At 37.6% G+C, this 20,561-nt stretch overlaps 1 protein-coding gene across 1 annotated transcript in view; it reads right to left on the bottom strand.

Annotated features, from left to right (window-relative positions):
* Positions 1 to 755: 755 nt before the first annotated feature.
* Positions 756 to 20,561, bottom strand: part of CEMIP2 (cell migration inducing hyaluronidase 2) — a 37,301-nt gene continuing 17,495 nt past the window's right edge. The window contains exons 10-23 of the mRNA XM_066569475.1: positions 18,086 to 18,214; positions 16,388 to 16,476; positions 14,400 to 14,531; positions 13,873 to 13,908; positions 13,009 to 13,164; positions 10,200 to 10,377; positions 9,489 to 9,704; positions 8,616 to 8,827; positions 7,908 to 8,093; positions 6,561 to 6,780; positions 5,886 to 5,984; positions 4,611 to 4,759; positions 3,801 to 3,907; positions 756 to 3,083 (exon numbers count right to left, since the gene is read on the bottom strand). Coding sequence (XP_066425572.1) covers positions 2,887 to 3,083; positions 3,801 to 3,907; positions 4,611 to 4,759; positions 5,886 to 5,984; positions 6,561 to 6,780; positions 7,908 to 8,093; positions 8,616 to 8,827; positions 9,489 to 9,704; positions 10,200 to 10,377; positions 13,009 to 13,164; positions 13,873 to 13,908; positions 14,400 to 14,531; positions 16,388 to 16,476; positions 18,086 to 18,214 — 2,106 coding nt within the window. The 3' untranslated portion in view covers positions 756 to 2,886. The remainder of the gene's footprint in view (positions 3,084 to 3,800; positions 3,908 to 4,610; positions 4,760 to 5,885; positions 5,985 to 6,560; positions 6,781 to 7,907; positions 8,094 to 8,615; positions 8,828 to 9,488; positions 9,705 to 10,199; positions 10,378 to 13,008; positions 13,165 to 13,872; positions 13,909 to 14,399; positions 14,532 to 16,387; positions 16,477 to 18,085; positions 18,215 to 20,561) is intronic.

The following is a 20,561-nucleotide window of genomic DNA, read 5'->3' as shown; positions in this document are numbered from 1 at the left end:
AAGCCTGAACATGAAGAAGCAATTACAATGCCTTTTGGAAGGGGTTTGGGGACTCACCATGTTTCAGACATGTGAAGTGTCTTGCTCAGTCCTTGCAGGCTGCAACAGCTGGTGCACTTTAAGAGAGAGGCTTAGGTACATCAGGCCTTAACTACATTAGGCCTTAACTTCCCACAATTACAGCATCACCTGGCTGGCAATCACCACTGGAGAGGGCCCAGGACACTTGCTGTCCCAAAGCAGGGTCAGCTAATGCTGCTCCTCCACAGAAAAACACTCCAAAGGTGGACTGCCAATCAATTCCAGTGCTTGATCACTTACTCAATAAAAACATTCCTTCTGTTTTTGTGGAACTGCCTGCATTCCAATGTGTCCCCACAGACTCTTTTTCTCTGCCACTGGGCCCCACTGAAAACAGTGTTCACCTTTTTCACCTTCTTCACTCCCCACCAGGTAGTTAAAGACAAGGATAGGATGCCCCTGAGTCAGTAACACCGCTGCTCCTTGCTCCCTTGAGCTGAAATGACTGTAGACTCAGCAGCTCAGGCCAGCTTTGAGATATCTGGCTTCCAAGACAGACCCATAACTTCAGTCACCATCAGTGTTCCTTTCCAGTGTTGCTAGCTTGTCTCCGAATGAAGAGTAGGATATACTCCACAAACCTCACAAGTAAACCAGTGTTGAAATAAGATAGTTTGTATTATTGACACAGCACACACTATAGAATTACTTGATACAAGAACAGAAGACACCCATAATTTTATTGCCTTGTCAGATGTAAAAATTTATTTATGCTATTTGTCAAGTGTTTAAATTTACACAAAAGACAAACACTTTAACTTCAGGTCCAATTGTTCATCAGTAAGCCCTACATCAGAATACCCCTGACACTTCAAAGGACAAATTTTACAAGACGCTTAGAACAGCAGAATATCATAAATAATGGCCAACTTCACAAGCCTGAGGATCACCACCTCATCACTATTTCTCTGCTGAGCATGAGAACAGAGGAAGCCTTAAAGCCATTTTAATCCCCAAACACTATCACTACTGCACTCAGAGCATTTACATCACTGCCCTGCATTAATAACACCAAATATTACAGTTAGTTGTAAAGATTTATCACAGCTTCCCCTAACAAAATTACTTTTCTTTTAAACATAACAAGAGAACTGTGCATCAAAACAACTGCAAAATACACAATCATCCATTTGGCTTGGTTTTACAATAAAAAAAGTATTGGTCATCTATTTGTTAACTTCAACTCTTGTGTCATACTCCTTACTCCCTCCTTTCTCAATTAGACCAGGCAGTTTAATTGTAGCACTGAGGTAGCATATTTTAATTGAACAGAGTAATATGTTTGATATTGTGCCTCTTCTCCTTTAAAGCACAAAAAAACATCCCCACAGTTTTTCAACATCTTTGGAGAAGACAAGCATATAGTTCATTTACAACAGCCACTCTATTTTGAATTCAAAGCACAAAGCATCTATGAATGGTAGATACATTATACCAGCTCGAATGAATGAGAACATATAGAAGAAGAAGGAAATATGTCAGTTTTATTAGAACTAGGGTTATATTTTAGCCCTAAGGCACCTATTGCTCCCTATAATGAAATGCATCTTTACTGTCCCTGAAATTTAATTTCAAAGACAAAGATCCTGAAAAAGGGCAGCTGTGCCGCTGTTCTAAATTATTTTTACACTATTGGCAGAGACAATTTATTGCAACAAAACCAGATTAAATCAACGGACCTAATATAAAGTCAACAGGAATTAACAACATGAGTATACTAAGAGAATCAAAGTTAAGGCAGAAGGTATGATTTAATGAACTGAGAGCACTTTCCATTCACTTAGAAGTTAAAGCTGAGATAGCCTTAAAAATAATTCAAGAAAAACCAACACTAAAAAACAAACAAAAACAATCCCAAAACCAACCAACCAACCAAACAACAAAACAAAAAAAAAATTAAAAAATCAAAACAAAACAAAAAATCCACCACTGCAAGAGTAGAAGCCTCATTTCCTAACAAATTGAGAGTAACAGTATCTTAGTTTTGCCCTTCTGGATAAAAGCTTTAAGACTAAGCTGAAGTCAAGCTATACTCAAGACTGCAACCTTAACTTCTAGACTGTCTATTAAAGTAGCTCTTACAGACACACCTGTGTATTTAGAGAGAATGAACAGTGATCCTAAAGAACAGAAGTAATTTCCTGCTCTGCATGCCACACTTGTACACAATGTCTTGTAAAGCACTGCTGATTGGTACACAATTCTCACCCAGCCCCAGGCTGGATCTTTGAATTCCTTCCTCCATCTTTCACACAGGAAAGCAAAAATTTTTACTGCAATTAAAAATTCGTTGAGTCAGCCTCATGCATAGGGGAGATTGGGCTTTAACACGTTAGAAAGCAGACTGAGAAAGTAACCGAGCTCACAGAAAAACTCCCATGGAAACACCCAAACAGCTGAGGGAAAAATGCTTAAGTTATAATGACCAATTCAAGCTGTTTATGAAGGCATTGATGTTAATCTTTCAAGTAACCCAAAATGCACTCCAACACCTGTTACTAAAAACTTAAGGCTTTTATGAATACCCTCTTACACACAAAAGGAATATTAAACAGAAAGAAATTGTTTACAGTAAATACAAACATCTGAAAAATCTCTGAAACCTGTTTATACAAATACTAAAAAATTCTTTAATATTTTGTACAACTAGAAGGTGCACAGATTGGCATTCAAGCAGTCAATGCTGGCAAACATCTCTCAGACAATAACATGATTTACTTGGATAACAATATAGTTTAAAATGCCATAAATTAAAAAATAAGTTAGTTCACATTTTTCCCCCAGATTTTATGTACATCTTAGTCTTTAATGAGATCGTGCAGCCTTCTTCAGAAGCTCGAGGTCTTTCTGACGGCTTTTAGTTGCTCTGGCACAGCCATACTCTTCCAGTTGCAGAGGGATATACTTTTCTATCTGAACGAGCCCATGCCCAGCAGGACTGGTAAACAGCTTAATCCAGGATGGCTTAGTATTTCCTCTGAAGCCCAGAAAGGCCAAGCTTCCTGTGACAGAAAAAGCTTAGCATTACCAAACCAGCCAAGCTCACTGCAGCATCATGACTGGTTAGGTAGGCAAAGGCAAAATTCTTTCCCCCACATCATTCCAGACATTTATCCATTCTCAGCTTTACATGCACCTTACAAAGAAATAATGATTTGCCATCTCCTGTCTCAATATTTAGTATTAAATACCCTGAAATCTTAATTTGAAAACACAGCTAATTGGACAGTTATAAAACCTGCTTTCTCAACCACAACTTGTAGCATCACTCTGAACAGATGAGAGCTACCCCCATGTGGCCTATAAACTCATCATGCCTCAAAATACCAATAGCTTCTCATTTCTAGCTTCAAGTTATTTTAGAACAGGAAATACTAGGCAGGCACAGAATATTGCTTAAAGATACAATTGCTGGGTGAGGCACAAAATACAGGCTTTAGGAAAAAAGGCTGGGACTCTTGTGTGATCCACAGGCACAAAGAACTGCCAGTTACTTTTCTGTTTGCAACAAGCTTCACACAATGGGATAAAGGGGTTTTCTGCCCCATCTGCTAAAGGGCTGCTCAACAAGAGCTGACACACAGCAGCCACACCAGTGCAAACTGGCAACCATCTTCCACCAGCTGCATCCTTCTCACACACCCATAAGAAACCCACCACGCCAACATGAACACAAAGACCAAGGTGGTGTCAAAGAAATGTGCAACGTTTCCACCAACCATTGCTCTGAAGATAAGGTGGTTTCGCTGTGCCCAGGGACATTAAGGCTTCACCTAAATTATTAGGAATTGCTACATCACCTCTTGTGCTCAGCAGAATGATAGACCTGCAACAGGAACAGCATTGACACAGCAGCTATTATAAACACATTTTTTTAATATTCTGGCTACACACCTTTCCAGCTAACTGCCCTCAGTGTCCAATTCCTTATGAATGCTTATGACATGGAAATAGTCAACCCTTTCTGAAAGTAGTACTTAGAATTTCTTGGTTTTAAACTGACTTTAACTTCAAAATCATTTGAAAGTGTTATTTAGATATGATTTAGTATTTTGTATCAAAAAAATCAAGTTTGGATATTGATCCAAATTTAGAAAACTAAAATACTGTTTATTTTCTGACACTAACTCTCTATCTTTATTTAGTAATAAATAATTTTCTCCACAGGGAGAAAACAGTACAACATCTTTCACATAGTCCTTGCCACTGTCCTTATTAAACAAAAAGTTATTCTTGTTTTAAGCAAAGCAGTGTTATTACATGATGTCTTGTTAAAGAAAATTATTTTTGAGGAAAAAAGCAACACCAGAAAAATTTTAAGTGCTCAAAATCTGCTTAGTTTTCTTAAATAAGGATACACTGTCCAATAAATTGCTCCTCTGTTTCTCCTTTTGCCTGAATTTAGACATATGTTGTGTTCACTTTCAGCGCTCAGATATCATGATCTATTTGTCATTATTTAAATCCTTGTCAGAGAGCAGAGCTACAGCTTGCAGGACATACTGGAAATGACTGGTCATTGCACATACCTTTGTGGAATTCCAGATTTTAAATATCCATCTACATGCCTAATGTCTACTCCAGAAAATAATTTGTTTCCCAACACTGTGCCAGTGCAGGCATCTACTACAACAATAAGTATTCCATTACCCTTGAAGGAAAACATGGTGTCATTGACCTCAATGGGAAGAAAAAGAGAGAAAAGAAAGTTAATATGAATCAAACAGCAATTCTACTGCACTCAGTGGCAATCAATCTTACTCTAGTTTAGACACAGTAATTTCCTTACAAATACTTGCTTCTCCCTAGCAACTCTTCAGTTTTTCCTTTGAAAGGATGCTGCTTAATGGGATTTCTGAAATTGCATGGGAGTCTTAAGCCTGTAGCTTCTACAGGAATATGGCACATTCCAGGTGACTTAGTACCTGCCTCAGTCATCGCTCCAGCTTTGGGAAGCTAAAGTTCAGACACTGAATCCTCTGGACTTCTTTACAGTGATACAGTTAATTGATCCCTGCAGCAGGTTAGTTCCAGCCCAGTTTCTTCCTGCTGTTTTGGATATGGCACACACCTTCCTGGAGAAGTTCGCAGCTGCAAAGGTTAAGCTGCTCATGTGCTATTTGTCTACCTGAATAACTGAAAGTTCAGCCAGGCCAACAATGACTACAATGACTCTGTAGCACTGAAGAATGTAAGGAAGTACCATTAAGTGGTACTTCACCTTCATGCACAACTCTACTTCAGCATCTGAATGGAAAAGTCAAACTAAACTACTTGTTATACAGTATCACATCACTGGGCTCACTTGGGCCACGCCAGAACAAATACAGAAACCTACTGATTCTTTAGCAATTGCCATTTAGAGGACTTCAGCAAAGCTTAATGGCTCATGTGACCCATCCCACTAATTTACTAATCTGCTTGCACAAGGACAATTTCAACAAAATGGATTTAACTAACAAATTTTTAGTTTATGTCTTCTGTTTATTTGCAAAACCAGCCATAAATGTATGCCCAGATACATTTTTTACATTTTAAACAAAGATTTAAACATAAACTGAACATTTTAAACTCTAATCGGAACATTTCTCTCTTCAGCAAATAGGACTCAAATATAAAATGGGGTTTTGAAGCCTTACTTTCTAATGTTTAAACATAAGCTTTTTGACTTTATTTTCAAACAATGAACCAATCTTTTCATTCAAGTGAAGAAAACTGAGATGTGCATTATGAAGAGCTGTACAACTGCTACAATACATACTGCTATAGTGATATTTAAGAAGAAAACCATAAAGAATACTTACATATATAAATGCTTGCTGGCCTCTGCTTGACTCTTTTTCATCAGATGAATTAATCTGCACAAGGAGGTAGTTTCTGTGAGGGTCACTGGTGAACACCATCTGGATATCAAACAAAACAGTTAAGTACACATATTAATGTTTCTTCAACACTTTATCATGCCAGTTTACAACAGACAGCCCGTGCTCCAAAGCAAATATATCCATTTGTCAATGGCATTATTTATGGTACTACTAATACTAATAAATATAATGATACATAGTGGAACCTATTTTATCTCTTAATTTCAATATTTTTCTCAGGTTGTATAGCTGAGACAATTTCAAGTTCATGTTAATAAACAAAGATCCAAACAGAGAGAAGGTTTGCCATGTAGATCTCTGCAGCAAAGCTCTCCATGTGTCACAGACAATACTGCAGTGCAAGACACCAATCCACCTATGTCCCTTTTCTGTTGTACTTGGAGCAGGAGTTGCACAAAAGAAGAAAAAAAAAACCTTGAAACCTGCTACAGAAAGGACTCCAAACCTTCAAGAAGTCCAAGAAGATTAACAAGCTGACCACTGCAATTTAAAGGTGCAGTATTCTGTGCTGAAAGATTGAAATTTGGACTTAAATTGAGTAGACAGCATCACCAATCCTACAGTTCATGAAAGTTTTAGCTTATTTTATTTTACCTGAGTTGTGCCACATTTTGAACATGGTACAGTAGTTTTTTCTGGCATCTGCTTTATGACGGTTGGTACTTGGTAGTACTTTGGGTAAGCTTTTGCCATGCAATTACTTATCCCTTTTGATGAATCTTTGGTCACAATCTTGATCCTTTCACATCCCTGAGATGAGCAATAACTGTGACCATCCCTATTATATTTGGCTTGAAGAAATAAAAACAGTAATCTATACAAAAAAGGGAAAAATAATCTAAATTAACTGGAGAAATATAGGTATTTATATTCAATCTTAGCAGCTATATTTCATGATTTTCAGAAGCAGACAAACTACAGTATTCACTTCTGCACCACTATCCAAAGGTTTGAAAGTACTTACAGTTCACTAGAGTTAGGAAATCCCTAGCAACTTATCTAAAATTCCCCACAAAGGAGACATCAATATAAATGTTGATGCTTTGCAAAGAAATAACAATCCTCATATCAGTGGCTTACAGGAAACAAAAACCATATTGCAGAGCATGAATTTTTTCCTTGCTCATAGATCTTTGCAGACATGCAGCAGAAATACTCAGTTTCACCCACCAACACTGAACAATATAGTTGTGCTACTTCAAATACCTGGAAAGGCATTTTAGGGTGAAAAGCTCTTACACAAAGCAACATAAAATGTTTGTTCAAAATTCATCTGTGAATTTTCACAATTAATTTGTGTATTTATTATAGATAAGCACAGTAGCAGGTAACAGAACAAAATAAATAAGAGAACAAATTATAAATTCTAACTCACTGTTTGCAAAACTCATAACTAATGTACACAGGACTTAATTTACTGGAAGCTGATCATATCTAAAACCTCTCAGAAGGATCATAGTGGCATCTGTGAGAAGTACTTTTGAAAGAGAGACTAGGACTTTTAAGTTCTTTTGAGACAGCTGAAAACAGATTAGGATTTTCAAAAATATAATTTTTAAATGTTGGAAGAGAAAGTTTCTTGGAAATTTATAGAATTTTCTGCTTAACAAGAAAACAGACAATTTCTCTGAAGACTAAGAAATTAAATCCTAAAAGGCACTGCTGTGCAGCACACCAGAAATACTGAAAATATAGTAATATTTTCCCCAGACATAGAGTAGGAAATAACTTTGGCCACTGTGGTGCTTCTGGAAAGTATTTCAATGACAACCATGGTAGTTTGGAGATATAAAGACATATGAACATTCTTCCAAAGAGTTTTGGAGTCCTCAACAGCTTTCCTCTTAGGCAGGTGCCTCAACCAGTTGCTTTTAACACTTTCAAGCTGGACATTTCAAAATTAAACAACATCTTCTAGCAGAGTCAAACTACAAGAGTTACCCAGTACTGTCGTCAAAGTAAAACCTCTTGTCTGATCGATTCTTTTCAAGCTCCATCATTGAAGATACAGGTGTGTAGCGCTCCACCTTGCTTGACAGAGCAGATGATCGCCTTTGAAAGGTTTCCAACACTATAAGAAAATCTGTCTTTGGTTGGTAACAAAGACCAACACGTATCCAGTCATTCCTAAAACAATATAAAATATATGAGTCCTCACAGGAACAGTTTAGGTTCAATACAGAGCAAAGAGATCATTCCATAAAAAAAGAAACAGGAACACAAAAAGCTCCAAAACCCTCAACCAGATGATCAAATCTGCACAGCCTTTCATTAAACATTTTAGTAACTGATTGTCTCAGGATATATTTGATTATATACTTCAGAGATGTTTAATAAGTTCATCTGCCAACAAAATCAAGTATGATAAGCTAATCAAGTACAATTCTGCTCGACTTCACTATTGGTACATCATCCTCTCCAAAGGCTTTTGCTTAAAGACACTGTACTGGACAAGTGTTTAACTTCAGATGCATATCTGTTGTTTAATCCCATACTTTTGTATTTGTAACTATGAAAAAAAAACCCCAAAAACAAACCAAACCCAAGCTCTGGTCTTCCAGATGATTGCAAACTCATGCACAATAATTTTGCAGGACATAACTTCAGTATTGCCTTATGGATCAAAGCCACAAAAGAAAATAAACATACTTGTTGAAATTAATGAGATACAGATAGGTGACATTTGGAGCTTTTCCATTCCAATGTATTGTATAGCCCTTTTGGAGCATCACCACTGGCTGGTACTGCTGAAAGGCAGCTGCTCTCTGATTAATACCTCGAAGAACCATGGGATTGGCTGGATACTCATCTCGGACAATAGTCATGGAAAGATTCTGTCCATTCCAGGTTTGGACATAAACCTATATGATATTTAAGAGGGAGAAAATAGGAATATTTGATCTCGTTTGCAAAAGAAAATGAAATTGTGAAGCACTATCAGGACATTATTAACCAAAAAGCTGCAATCTGATGTTCTGACACAATGCACAAATCCATCCTGAATAAAAGTCTTATTTAAAAAACCATTATAGATTTTTCCCACCTTACAGACAAAAATGGGTATGAAGGAGAAAAAAAAATCAGCTATAACATCTGGCCACACAGAGCAGGAACCAGAATGGGAACCTGTAAGACTCGTTCAGAAGGTGTTATTTAACATCTCCAGAAAACAAACCAACAAAACAACCCCTTAAAATCTACTCTGTGAAAAAAAGCAGACAGAACTTCTGTGGAAGAAGACACCTTCAACAAAGATGTTTTAGCAGATACAGCTGCAACACAGAATTCTTGGCAAACACATTTAGTTTTATCTTGCAGCATCTGATACTGTACCCTCAGTCTGCTGAGAGGAAGCATGATGTATACACAACTGGCTCAAAAGTGTGATATGTATAGAAGTATCTTTAAAAGTAAAAAAATTTTGAAATCCAAAGACAGGTAATTTTTTATTTGTTACCCTACCTGACTCCACAAGTAGTTCATACTATACATTTGCCCCAAACAGAAGCCAAAAGTACTAGCCTGTGCATAGTTCCCACTGCAAACCACTCCACTCCATTCTGTGATGTTAACGCATTTGGGGTGTTGAATCAAGTAATTATCCATTCGGCCCACGTAGGTGTCCCTGTAGTCAGTCACTGAGCCATCTAGGTCATGAAATATTGAGTTCTTGTCACCATCCAGATCTCCTTCTTCAAACCAGGGACCAGGCTTCCCAAAGAAGGCTTTCAAAGAAACCTGACAACAACAACAGAAATTTTTGTTTTTCCTGAGGCTGAAACACAGACTTACATTTGCACATGTGCAGAAACACAGGAATTTGACAAAGCTGATTAAAAATTTTAGAGCAAGGATAGCAGCACGTGCAAAGCAGACGTGCTGGTTTTTACTAATAGGCTCACGCCGGCTCAAGCCAGCTCTTGCTTCTGAACAATGTTAATATTTGCTGCAGAAAATAAATTACTAAGGATATACATCAAACCTTAAAAGTCTTATAAAAATTTCTTTTCAACTTTACCACAAGCCATTAATCATTTAGTGTAACATATCCTACATCTCTGTTGGTATTGGATTTTTTGGTCAGGAGACAAAGGAGGCATGACCTCCAGCCAGGAGATAAACTCTGAAGTAGGTATGCATAGAAAGGATGACCTACAACTCTTGTTTGTGTATGTTAAATACAAGAAAAGAAAACCATTTGCAAGACTTCAGGAAAACTTGTAGTAAACTTACATTTGGACCAAACTTCACAAGAGAAATGTTATTTTTTGGAGTCATCTGCCATGGATTTTTCATCAAGAATCCAACTGCACTGGTAAATCTGTCTGGAGTTGGCACGAAGTTTTTAAATGTGCACTTAGTAAGGTGAATAGGTCCATCATAAATCTGAAAGCCTCTGATTGGAAATGTCCTGTTGATGCAAGCAAATATTTATACCATCCTGTAACAAAATTCATGGTACACTTGAATCTGTGTCAAATACATCTCTTCTCAGAAATCAATAAAGTAACAATTACAGAACAACTCGCAAGATAGAATTTAGCAAAGGAAATATGGTTTCTGCACTTCTCTAATGAGTCAAAAAATCCTCTATTCCTAAATTTTCCCGTTAGCAGAGCTATCACTCTCCATGCACAAATGTACCTCTTTTTCAATATGAGAAATACAGCAGAAAAATAATACCTCCAGCTCTTTGATTGATCATGGTAACTGGAAGTGACTGCAGACTGGAAGAAAGTGAATGTCATTTCTAACTTGAGAAAGGAGCACACAGAGAATGGTAGGCTGCTAAGGCTTAACTTGACCCCCAGGAAGATGATAGAGCAGCTAATCCTAGAAACCACTTCCACGTGCCTGGAGGACTGGAAAGTCATCAGGAATAATCTGCATGAATTCACCAAGGAGAAGCTGATAAACTTCCGTGATGAAATGACTGGCCTGGTAGAGCAGTGGCTGAGCAGAGGAGAGGGTCTACCAAAACTGCAGTAAGACTTTTGACACTGTGTCATGATCTTCATGAAGTATGGGCAGGATGAGAGGACAAATGGCCGGGCCCAGAAAGTGATGGCATAAAGTCTACCTGGTGACCAATAATGGGTGATGTACCCCAGGGGTCAATACTGAGTCCAGTCTTGATCATTATTTTCATTAGTCATCTGCATGATTAGGCCAAGTACAGTCTATGGGCCAAGCTTGCAGAGGGCACAACACAGAGGGAAGCAGCTGATGCAGCAGAGGGTTGTGCTACTACCCAGACAGACCCTGACAGCCTGGACAAATGGGCAGATGGGAACCTCATGAAGTTTAACATGGGAAAATGCAAGGTCTTGTACATTGGGAGCAACAACTCCTTGTGCCAGTGAAAAGGACCTATGGGTCCTAGAGGAAGCAAAACTAACCATAAGCCAAACAATATGCCCTTGCCACAAAGAGGCAAAAAGTGTCCAGGGCTGCACTGTGAGAAGTGTTATCAGCACACTGAGGGAAGTGATGCTTCCCATTTTTTCAGGACTGGTGAAAAGACAATGTGGAGTGCTTGTCCCCAGTACAAGGCATGTATGGAGATACTGGAAAGTGCAGCAAAGGGTCACAAAGATGATTAAGTCTGTGGAGCATCTCTCATGGGAAGAAACACCAGGAGACATGCTCAGCCTGGAGCAGAAAAACCTCAGGCAGTAATCTCTATCTTCTGAAGGCAGGGTGCAAAGAAGATGGAGCCAGGGTATTCCCAGTGACAAGACCAGAAGCAATGTGCACAAGATGAAAATTAAGATGTCCCTGCTAAACAACAGGAGAAACCTTTCACTGAGTGATTGATCACTGGCACAGGTTGCCCCGGAAATTTATGAAGAATCCACCCTTGGAAATATAGTAAAGACACCTGAATGTTATCCTGGAACCTGAGCCCTAGGAGACAGTTCTTGAGCAGGGGAGTTGGACAAGATGATCTCCAGAGGCCCCTTCCAGCCTCTGGAATTACCTGTTAGGTAATTCCACTCAACAAGACTGAATACCTCATATCACCACATTAACTTCCCCTCTTTAAATGGCTGAACAGCAAAAAAACTAGGGTGGCTGAGGCCCACTTCACCCTTTGTCCTACTTGGCCAAGGATATGTGGGGACAGAACCTGGAGCCATGTGGGCACAGCCAATACATTGTGCTACTTGATACCATCTGACATCATGGCTGTGAAGTGGGGGAAAGGGACTGTCTCTCATTTTCTGAAGGGAGAGCATTCCTTTTTCTGGGGAAGCAGTGGGGTAACACCAGTCCTGGCCAGAGGATTTGTCCACCAGGAGAACATCTGGAGTGCAGATGGTCTCTTGGCCATCTTGTTCTTCGTCTTGAGAGCTACCCAGTACCAGGTTGAGTGGTGAGCATTTTTGCCTTTTTTTTTGCACATAAATCACCTTTGTTTTGTATACTTTTGTTATTAATATTGTCACTATTATTGTTAATATTCTTAATCTCATTGTTTCCAGTACACTGTTCTTGCGTCAGCTTGAGATCTCTGTCTTTTGTCTCTCTCACCTGAGGAGCTGAGAAAAGGGGAGTGGCTACATGGGGCTCAATTTCCAGCTGGGCTTAAACCAAAACAGTCTTCTTTCTAATTCTGTGGCAAGGGTAGGGCTTGGTATTATGTTAAACAAGCACCAGTGGAAGTCAAAGAGAAAAGAGAAGGATCAAGGTCACAGACAGTGATTTGTCACAGACAAACTGTAGTCTCTAGTCCCAAGCTGACCTTTAAAATTCTCTTACCTGAAAGCTCTTCTAGACTCAAATACTTTTTAAGTCTAAGGTTCAATTTAAGTAGGATAACTTAAATTTCTACAGAATAGTAACCTGTGGAAGCATCAGATGAACCTGCTTCAGTAAAAAGGTGAAAGTGACACAGCTGCACACATAGCATTAGAAAGAAAAAGAGAGCATTACTTTCAATGGAGTCTTAATCTCTGACAGCTCAACCAAGAAGGGTCTTTACATCTGATACAGCAAATTTTTCTTGTATTTCTATTTCCTTCATTCTTGACATACTTACCGATTTCTAGGCAGAGTGCGTGTCTTGTTGTCTATTCCTCCAGTTCCCACATATTTATTTTGTCCACCTTGAAACCCATAATTCTTGCTCTCACCTATGAACAGCGACTCTGATACCTCCTGGCTGGCACCTTCATCATTTGGGAAGCTCCCATCACTATCAAAGCACATCAAAGACAAATCTTTAGCCAAGACTCTCCAGCAGATGATTATACCAAGCCATAACACCACTTTTTACTTCTGTAACAGCCCTCCTCAAGCAAAGCAGTATAGACTTCATGGACAATACACAAAACAATAGATTTAATCATTAACATTAATAGAGGCTAACTCACTGAAATGTTCAGCAGATCCAAACATTAAAATTTCTAACTCCCTTTGTAGAGGAGCCTCTTTTTATTTACAGCTCACTTTTCCAGTCCTAGAACTAGCTTGTCATAATGTCAACAGCAGTAATTTCAGTTCACTACCTAAGTTTCTTTATATTCTTCATTAGAAAGAGACTCTACCCCTGCTAAATGCTCACTCCCCTTTCTTTTCCATTACACACTTTCAACTGTTCAGGAGGAAAAAAATGCTGCCTAAGGAATCATACACTACCAAGAATACCTCGATAAATGTAGCTTTCTGGTAAAGGGGCAACAAACTGTGGTGCAAGCCAAGCACAGGCTGAACTAAAGCAGAAACTTTGGCAGCTATGCCAGCTTACAGCCTCTATAACATCATCTGCATGACTGGAAATATAACCAGGCCCCAAACAAAAACTGCAGCCTTATGAAAGCATACCTATTGATTTTAATACATACATGTAGATTTTCTAAGCTTCTATGCAAGGAAATACAGAAATTATTAAAAAAGTACTCACCTCGCAAATGTCAAACCTATTCCATTGTCTGCAAACCTACAAGAAAGTCCGAAACATCAGTTGTTTTTTCTGAATTATCCTACAATTGGTTAATATAAGAGCACATCCTGCTATGCACTGAAAAAAGCTTGAATTTTTCTATTAATGAAACATATAACCACCACACAGTTAACTTTCCTAAAAGCATTCTTGTTAAAAAGTAGTAAAATAATTTTCTACATATTTTAAACAGGACTTGAGAGCTTCAGGAAGACAACAGAAATCCCAGTCTGAATTTTCTGTCTCTTCCAACTCTCAGGCTTCTTTTTACTACAGCTGTTTTTTTTTTTTTTGCTGTTTAAAGCAGGTTCTCATCTAATCACATATACACTTGCATATTTGAAGTTGTGGGATGGTATGAGAGCTGGTCATACTGAGAAGTACCTGAAGTTAACCATCAATCCTCTCCTATAACTCTGTTGTAATGCACTTTCATAAACAAAGCCTCAGAGAAAACAGCATGCAGCTATTTGCTTCCAAATACCTACCCAGAGTTCTGAATGAGGATATCCCCTCCCCTGACCCAGGCTCCATGATCATTGTTTTTGAAAGAGATTAATCGGTCAATCAGGGCAGCAACTCTGGGCTTTTCAGGGTCTGCGTCTTGATGAGGTCGAAACCTGGAAGAGATAAACACTTAGTACAAGAAAACTTTTTATTTTACATGTGCCATATATGCTGTGCTGAGTGAACCTGAAAGACAAACAATCATCTGATGGGCAAATTTCACTCTGCTTAATGTTTGGGATGAAAGAAGCTAAAAGCAGGTATATCTCTGGTCCTCAAAAGTACTAGAAAATTGTCTGGGGTACCATGAAGCCGGAAAGTGAAACATCTCTTTTCCAGTAATTCTAACAGGCTCAGTCTCTCTAAGTTTCTTTAGCTGCCTTTAGCCTTCCTTTATCCCCCTTTTCTTTCTGCCCTCTCCACTAGTAGTGAAGCATTAATGTGAAAGTTTGATGAAGGGAATTATAAACTCCTTGGAAGGACACACAGGGCTGACATTAGTTATGCAAAAACAGTCTGGACATTTGTCTAACTGATCCTTCAAATGTTTCAAGCTTTTCTGACACACAGCAGTGCTGCTTCTTTGGGCATGTCTGAGTTTTTTTTCCATTGCATTGCTACCAAGATGGTCTTGTACAGTAAATTATGACTGGAAACTAGTTTAAATAGTAGGAAGAAACAGTCTGATTAAGAACTTGTGACATTTTCACTTGATTACCCTCAGGACCCCAGACAAAAAGTAATACATTTTAAAAAAGTGCAAACAGGCATTTTGAGTGAGTAAAGATACCTATGTCTGTTATCCCAATCACCTGATACTCTTTTGTTGAGATTTGGATCTGCTCCCTCCCCATCCAAGGGAGAAATGAGAAGATAAGCAAATGCTAGGTATTGATAGACTCAGTCCTCTCGAATAACATTTAAATCTCTCCAGTCTGATTCCATTCCATTAGGGACCTCACATAGTTATGCCGTGTCATATTCCTTTTCTTTCTGCTGTGAAACACAACCCCATTTCATGCACTGAGTTTCTTGCATCCTCAACACACTACAGATCTCAGAGGGCATCTTGCCCCTCTCAAGTTCCTCTCAATTATCTGTTATGACTGAGGTAAAACGCAAGGGTTATATGGATTTTCTGTCAAAACAGGGAACTAGCAGGTTCATTTCCAAGTTATGAAGTATTGAGTATCATCAAAATTTGGAACATTCCTCTTTGCATTTGTAGCAGTCACTTAACTGTCTTTGTCTTAAACACAGGTCAATTGACAATAAAGAATCTATGAACCATAATTTCTGTGCTAATACTCAGTAAACAAAATAAAATGTTGACAGATACAGTTATCCAATATTCATATAACTGGTATCCCAGGCTATTTTATTTGAAGTTCAGGACAAGACTAAGCAGGTACAGTATAACCTGGAACTTTCCTAGACTCTCCATTACCTTCTCTCACTTTGTAAACTGAAGAAAATGTGGTTGTTTGTACCACCTCTGCAAAGAGCCTTCAGTAGAACTGTACTACCGAGCTATGACTTCCAAGTCTAGAAGGAACAGCAGAAACATTCAGCAGTAGGAAAGCTGCACTACTGAGGCCTTTTTCTAACAATTAGTTAAAACTCAGTTATAAATCAGAAGATTAGATTTTAAAGGAATATTTTCCTATCAGCAGCAATTCCAGAAAACATTTTAAGCATGGCAGTGGAGCATGTTTAAAATGGTGTCCTCTAAGAGGACGGAAACTATCCTGAGCAAAAGCTCAGAAGGAACCCAAATCCTTTAAGAGATACCATGCCTGTTGCTCCCAAAACAGATTAATAAATGAAGGAAAAGAATACATATGAACTTACTGCTTGGTTATAATTTATAAATTATTTTATTGTTTTTAAAGAATTTTTCCCCATTGGATATAAGAGCAGTCTCAAAACCTTGCCATTTTTCACCCACTTGAAAGAAAATATCCTTTACCTTGCATTGTTGTCCAAACAGAGATATTCTCTGGGATCATCAGCACTAGCATTAGTTGTTTTAACACCCTTATCAATGAACAAACCAGCCTGAAATAAGCAAGAAAAGAAAATTCATAATATCCAAAATTTAAGATAGAGTAGAAATGAAACTTTAAAAATTTAGGCATTGCATTCTATACACATATTAGAAACTCTTAGATCTTTCCATTTGGCTTAAATTGGCATATTGTCTAATGAAAAAGAAGCTAATTAAAATAATAAACCGGTCAATGCTAAAATTATATTAATTATATCTGTGATTTAAAAAAAAGGCAATGGAAAATGATCAAAGTTCACTTCAGATTTCTTTCACAACATCTATTTGAGGTTTTCCATTTATTACCAGATGCTGGAAAATCTGGAAGCCAATCCTGTGGTGAGTTCAGATTATTCTCATAAATGGAAAAGAAAAGAAACCCTAAAACCCACTGTGAAAAATCCTTTGTGTTTCACTTTAAAACTAAACTATCTTTACCATAAAAGATAATTTTGATCCATGCAGTAATAAGCTTGAATAATCCAGTATGAAATAAATTACTTGAGAAAATAAAAGTGTGAGGAAGCATTTGTGCTCTTTTACCTGAATTACTTACAAATACCTGTGACTGACTACTTTCACCTCTGATCCAAATCAGGATTACAACTGAGTCTTATACACAAGCAGATTCTTAGACCTGCTAGTGGACCTCTCCTTCAACATGGAACTTTAGCACACAAATTGCTACCCTTGTTTAAAGATGATAATAGCTATACAGGTGAAAATCTTTTCTTCACAATGCACTTTTGTATTCAGTATGTTCTAATTCCAATCTGAATAAAATGCCCTACATTCCCAAAAACATTATTAACACAACTTACATCAAACACTGCATTTCTTAGTATCCCAAACAACTGTAAGGCAAAATCAGTTTCACTTGGCAAAAAAAAAAAATCCAATAATGATTTTATGAGGTTTCAATTGTTAAACTATGAGAATCTCATGCAGCAAACAAACACAAGTAATTATTTAGAGTTAGGTGGCTTTGTAAATGTCATTATATTTATACATACACACAGCAACTAGATTCCAAATGAAATACTTTAAGGATTTCAGCTGAAGTGAAACTTTAGCTGAGATGTGGTAAAGGTTTAAAAGTCATACTAACAGAACACTCCTCAATGACTGGAGGCTGAGAACTTCATAAGAAAACTGTTGCAAATAAGTGAGCTCCTGAAGGCAATATTAAACCTTAATCTCTAGCCAAGGTTGCGTCACCATGTGCAAGCAGCTGAGACTCAGAAAAATAAACTGTAGCAACTCCAGCAAGCTATTACATGAATCACTGCTATAATAAACTTGATTCTTCGAGGGTCAGCTTTTTTCAGAGTAGGAAACAAAGCTGTAAACAGTAGCACCTGAAATGCTACTTTGAAAAAAGTAGTTTATTAGAAGGATTAATTTATTTTAGTTGTTTGTATCTTACTAGGCTCTGAAGCACTGAATATCCAAATGCAACTAAAAATACACCCATGCTGATTATACATTGGATTTTGTGCTGTGTTTGAACTCTACTGTAGAACAATATCCTACCCAGCTTAAAATGCAAACGGACAGATTGTAATATAGAATAGTGAGAGATAAAAACTTCACCTGTTTTTTAATAACATACTATATTACCTTAAAATTAGAATGAACCCTGTTGTTATAGAAGATTCCTAGGGGTGTAAGCTCTGATTTGGTTTCGATGCCTAGACTATGAGAATCTCCTGTAGCAACCCTGTGGAACAAATACCATATTCCAGCATCCTGCAAGTAATGAGAGAATAACATTACTTATAAGTGATTCTGATACTATTACTGGTGGTGATACATATTTTAAAATAAAGACTCAAAACAAAAATTTAACCAGTGAAAATGTGAGATTTTGCAAATAAGGCTACATTCTAGTGGACTGTACCAACTAAAAAGTGTTTTGCTTCTTAGTGAACCATTCAACACCACATATTTAAGATGTTTTAATATTTCAAAGTAGAAAAGTGTTCAAATTAATGTAACTTCTGCATTTCAGTTATGTCATCCCACACACTAGATTTGCCTTTACTAGTAGATATTACTACTCACAGTAAGATACTCAAAATCATTCCTCCTATCTTTACTCTTTCAGTCTGTTAAGGTTGGTTCATCTCTGCTCCCATCAAAATTTAAATGGCACAACCAAAAAACACCTCAAGAGCTTTCAGTAGACAGAAAAAAAAGCACATCAAGAAATCTGGCCAGTTCGGGGCACTGTGCCAATGACATGCAGTAATAATTTTAGTATCTGTTCATTTTCTATACTTCTTTAATATCTCTGCTCTTAAAGAAACTGGATTTATCTGCTAATGAAACCCAAAAAACTTCCCTCTCAACTACATCTGTGTTTGCAAGAGGTGGCATCATGACAACATCTGCATTGGAGACATCTACTGACATCAAAACTTTTGCCTGACCACAGGCCGTGTGCCCTTAAAAAAAAAGAAGAATCACCCCACAAGGCACATTAAAGAATTAAATGGTAGCTAAAGAGACTTTGGGTGCTCTATCTCATGAAAAACAGTCATCAACCTTTTCAAGAATCATGGATAAAGTCAATTCACCCTGGCTTAAAAAATTTCATGCATTTCACTCCAAGAATATAATAATTTTCCAATGAGTGCTGGAAATTCTACTTTACAGTAATGTTCCCATCCCAGTGTGTAATGATGACGCACTGACATTTCTGGTGATTAACCATTACAAAGTAAATATGGATGTTCCATTAAAAAAACTAACAAAATCTTACCTCACATATAATTAAGTACAGCTCTGTGTTTGGCAGACTCAAATTTTACCCAAAACAACCCCTGATGCTTGAAAATAGACTTAGATAAACTTAAAAGCTTGTTAAGCATCTGCAAGCATTCAGAAATATGAAAAAGGTTGGGTTTTTTCCTCTTCTCTCTCATACGCACCAAAACATCTACTGCCTGTAGAGCCTTTCAATAGGTTTACTGCAAAATTAAGGATCTTGGGGAGGAATGGAATTATTTGGCTGTGAATTGCTCTAGTTTATACCAGAAAAACTTCCATAGTGCAGAGTCTGTATGAACACAGTTGAATTATTCTATTTCTGAAACAATAAGCTGTGGTCCCTTTATAGTATTGTGTTTACATCCATGCAAGGGATGTACATCAGAGTGGCTGAACTTTGCAAGACACAAATGCATGCTCCAGTCAGGCACATCCTGCTAAGAAAAGCAAGTAATATCTACTGGGATGAGCTACACAGGCAGAGAAAGACTTTACAGGACTTAAGCACCAGATAGAGAAGCAAATAAAAGCTGTTTAACTCAGCCTGAAAAGCCTAAACTAGGTATATTACACAAAGCAGGCAAAATAGAAAGACATTGTGTTGGACAAAAAAGAACTGATTTAATTTGGGAGGTGAGTCCAGATCCCTCCTAGTGACAGACAGGAGTCAAAAAACCAAACAGAGGCAAACCCACTGCAATAAAAGCAACAAGAATTAGACCACACAAAAAATAGAACAAAAGTTTTTGACTTTTTATTACTCCAGATATTTCAATTCAGCTAAGTATTTTGAATCCTATTCTATTTACTAATAACAGTTACCTGCTAATAAATGAATCATTTACTTATATAAATGTTATCATTTATAGATAAATGTTATCTGTGGCTAAGAACACACATATTCTTCCTACACCAGAGCCTTTGCAACAACAATCAACAACCTTTCCCGTTTTCCATTCCCATTGATCTCTTCAGAAAAATCCAGTTAAAAACCTTATATTTCTCAGCCTCTCATACAATATAGAACAGACTCCAGCTCCCTCCTCCACAGTATGTACAGATCTTTATATCACAGGCAGCTATGAGAAGATTATTTGCACTAATATAAGGTTCAGAACAAGCAAAAGCCTATCAGCAGTCCCTGGCTGAAAACAATTGCCTAACCACTGACAGAAAAGAAGCATTTTAGCTGTTTCTCACACAATGAACGCCTTTTTGTAGCAATTTTTCATTCCAGTCACTACAGGTCTTGCAGAGCTGTCACTAAACTCATGACAACCTACAGAAAATACAGAAGACTTAATATGAAATGTACCAGTTCTGT

Source organism: Molothrus aeneus, chromosome Z, assembly GCF_037042795.1.
Source record: "Molothrus aeneus isolate 106 chromosome Z, BPBGC_Maene_1.0, whole genome shotgun sequence".
Classification (NCBI taxonomy): domain Eukaryota; kingdom Metazoa; phylum Chordata; class Aves; order Passeriformes; family Icteridae; genus Molothrus; species Molothrus aeneus.
This window is presented reverse-complemented; position numbering and strand designations above follow the sequence as displayed.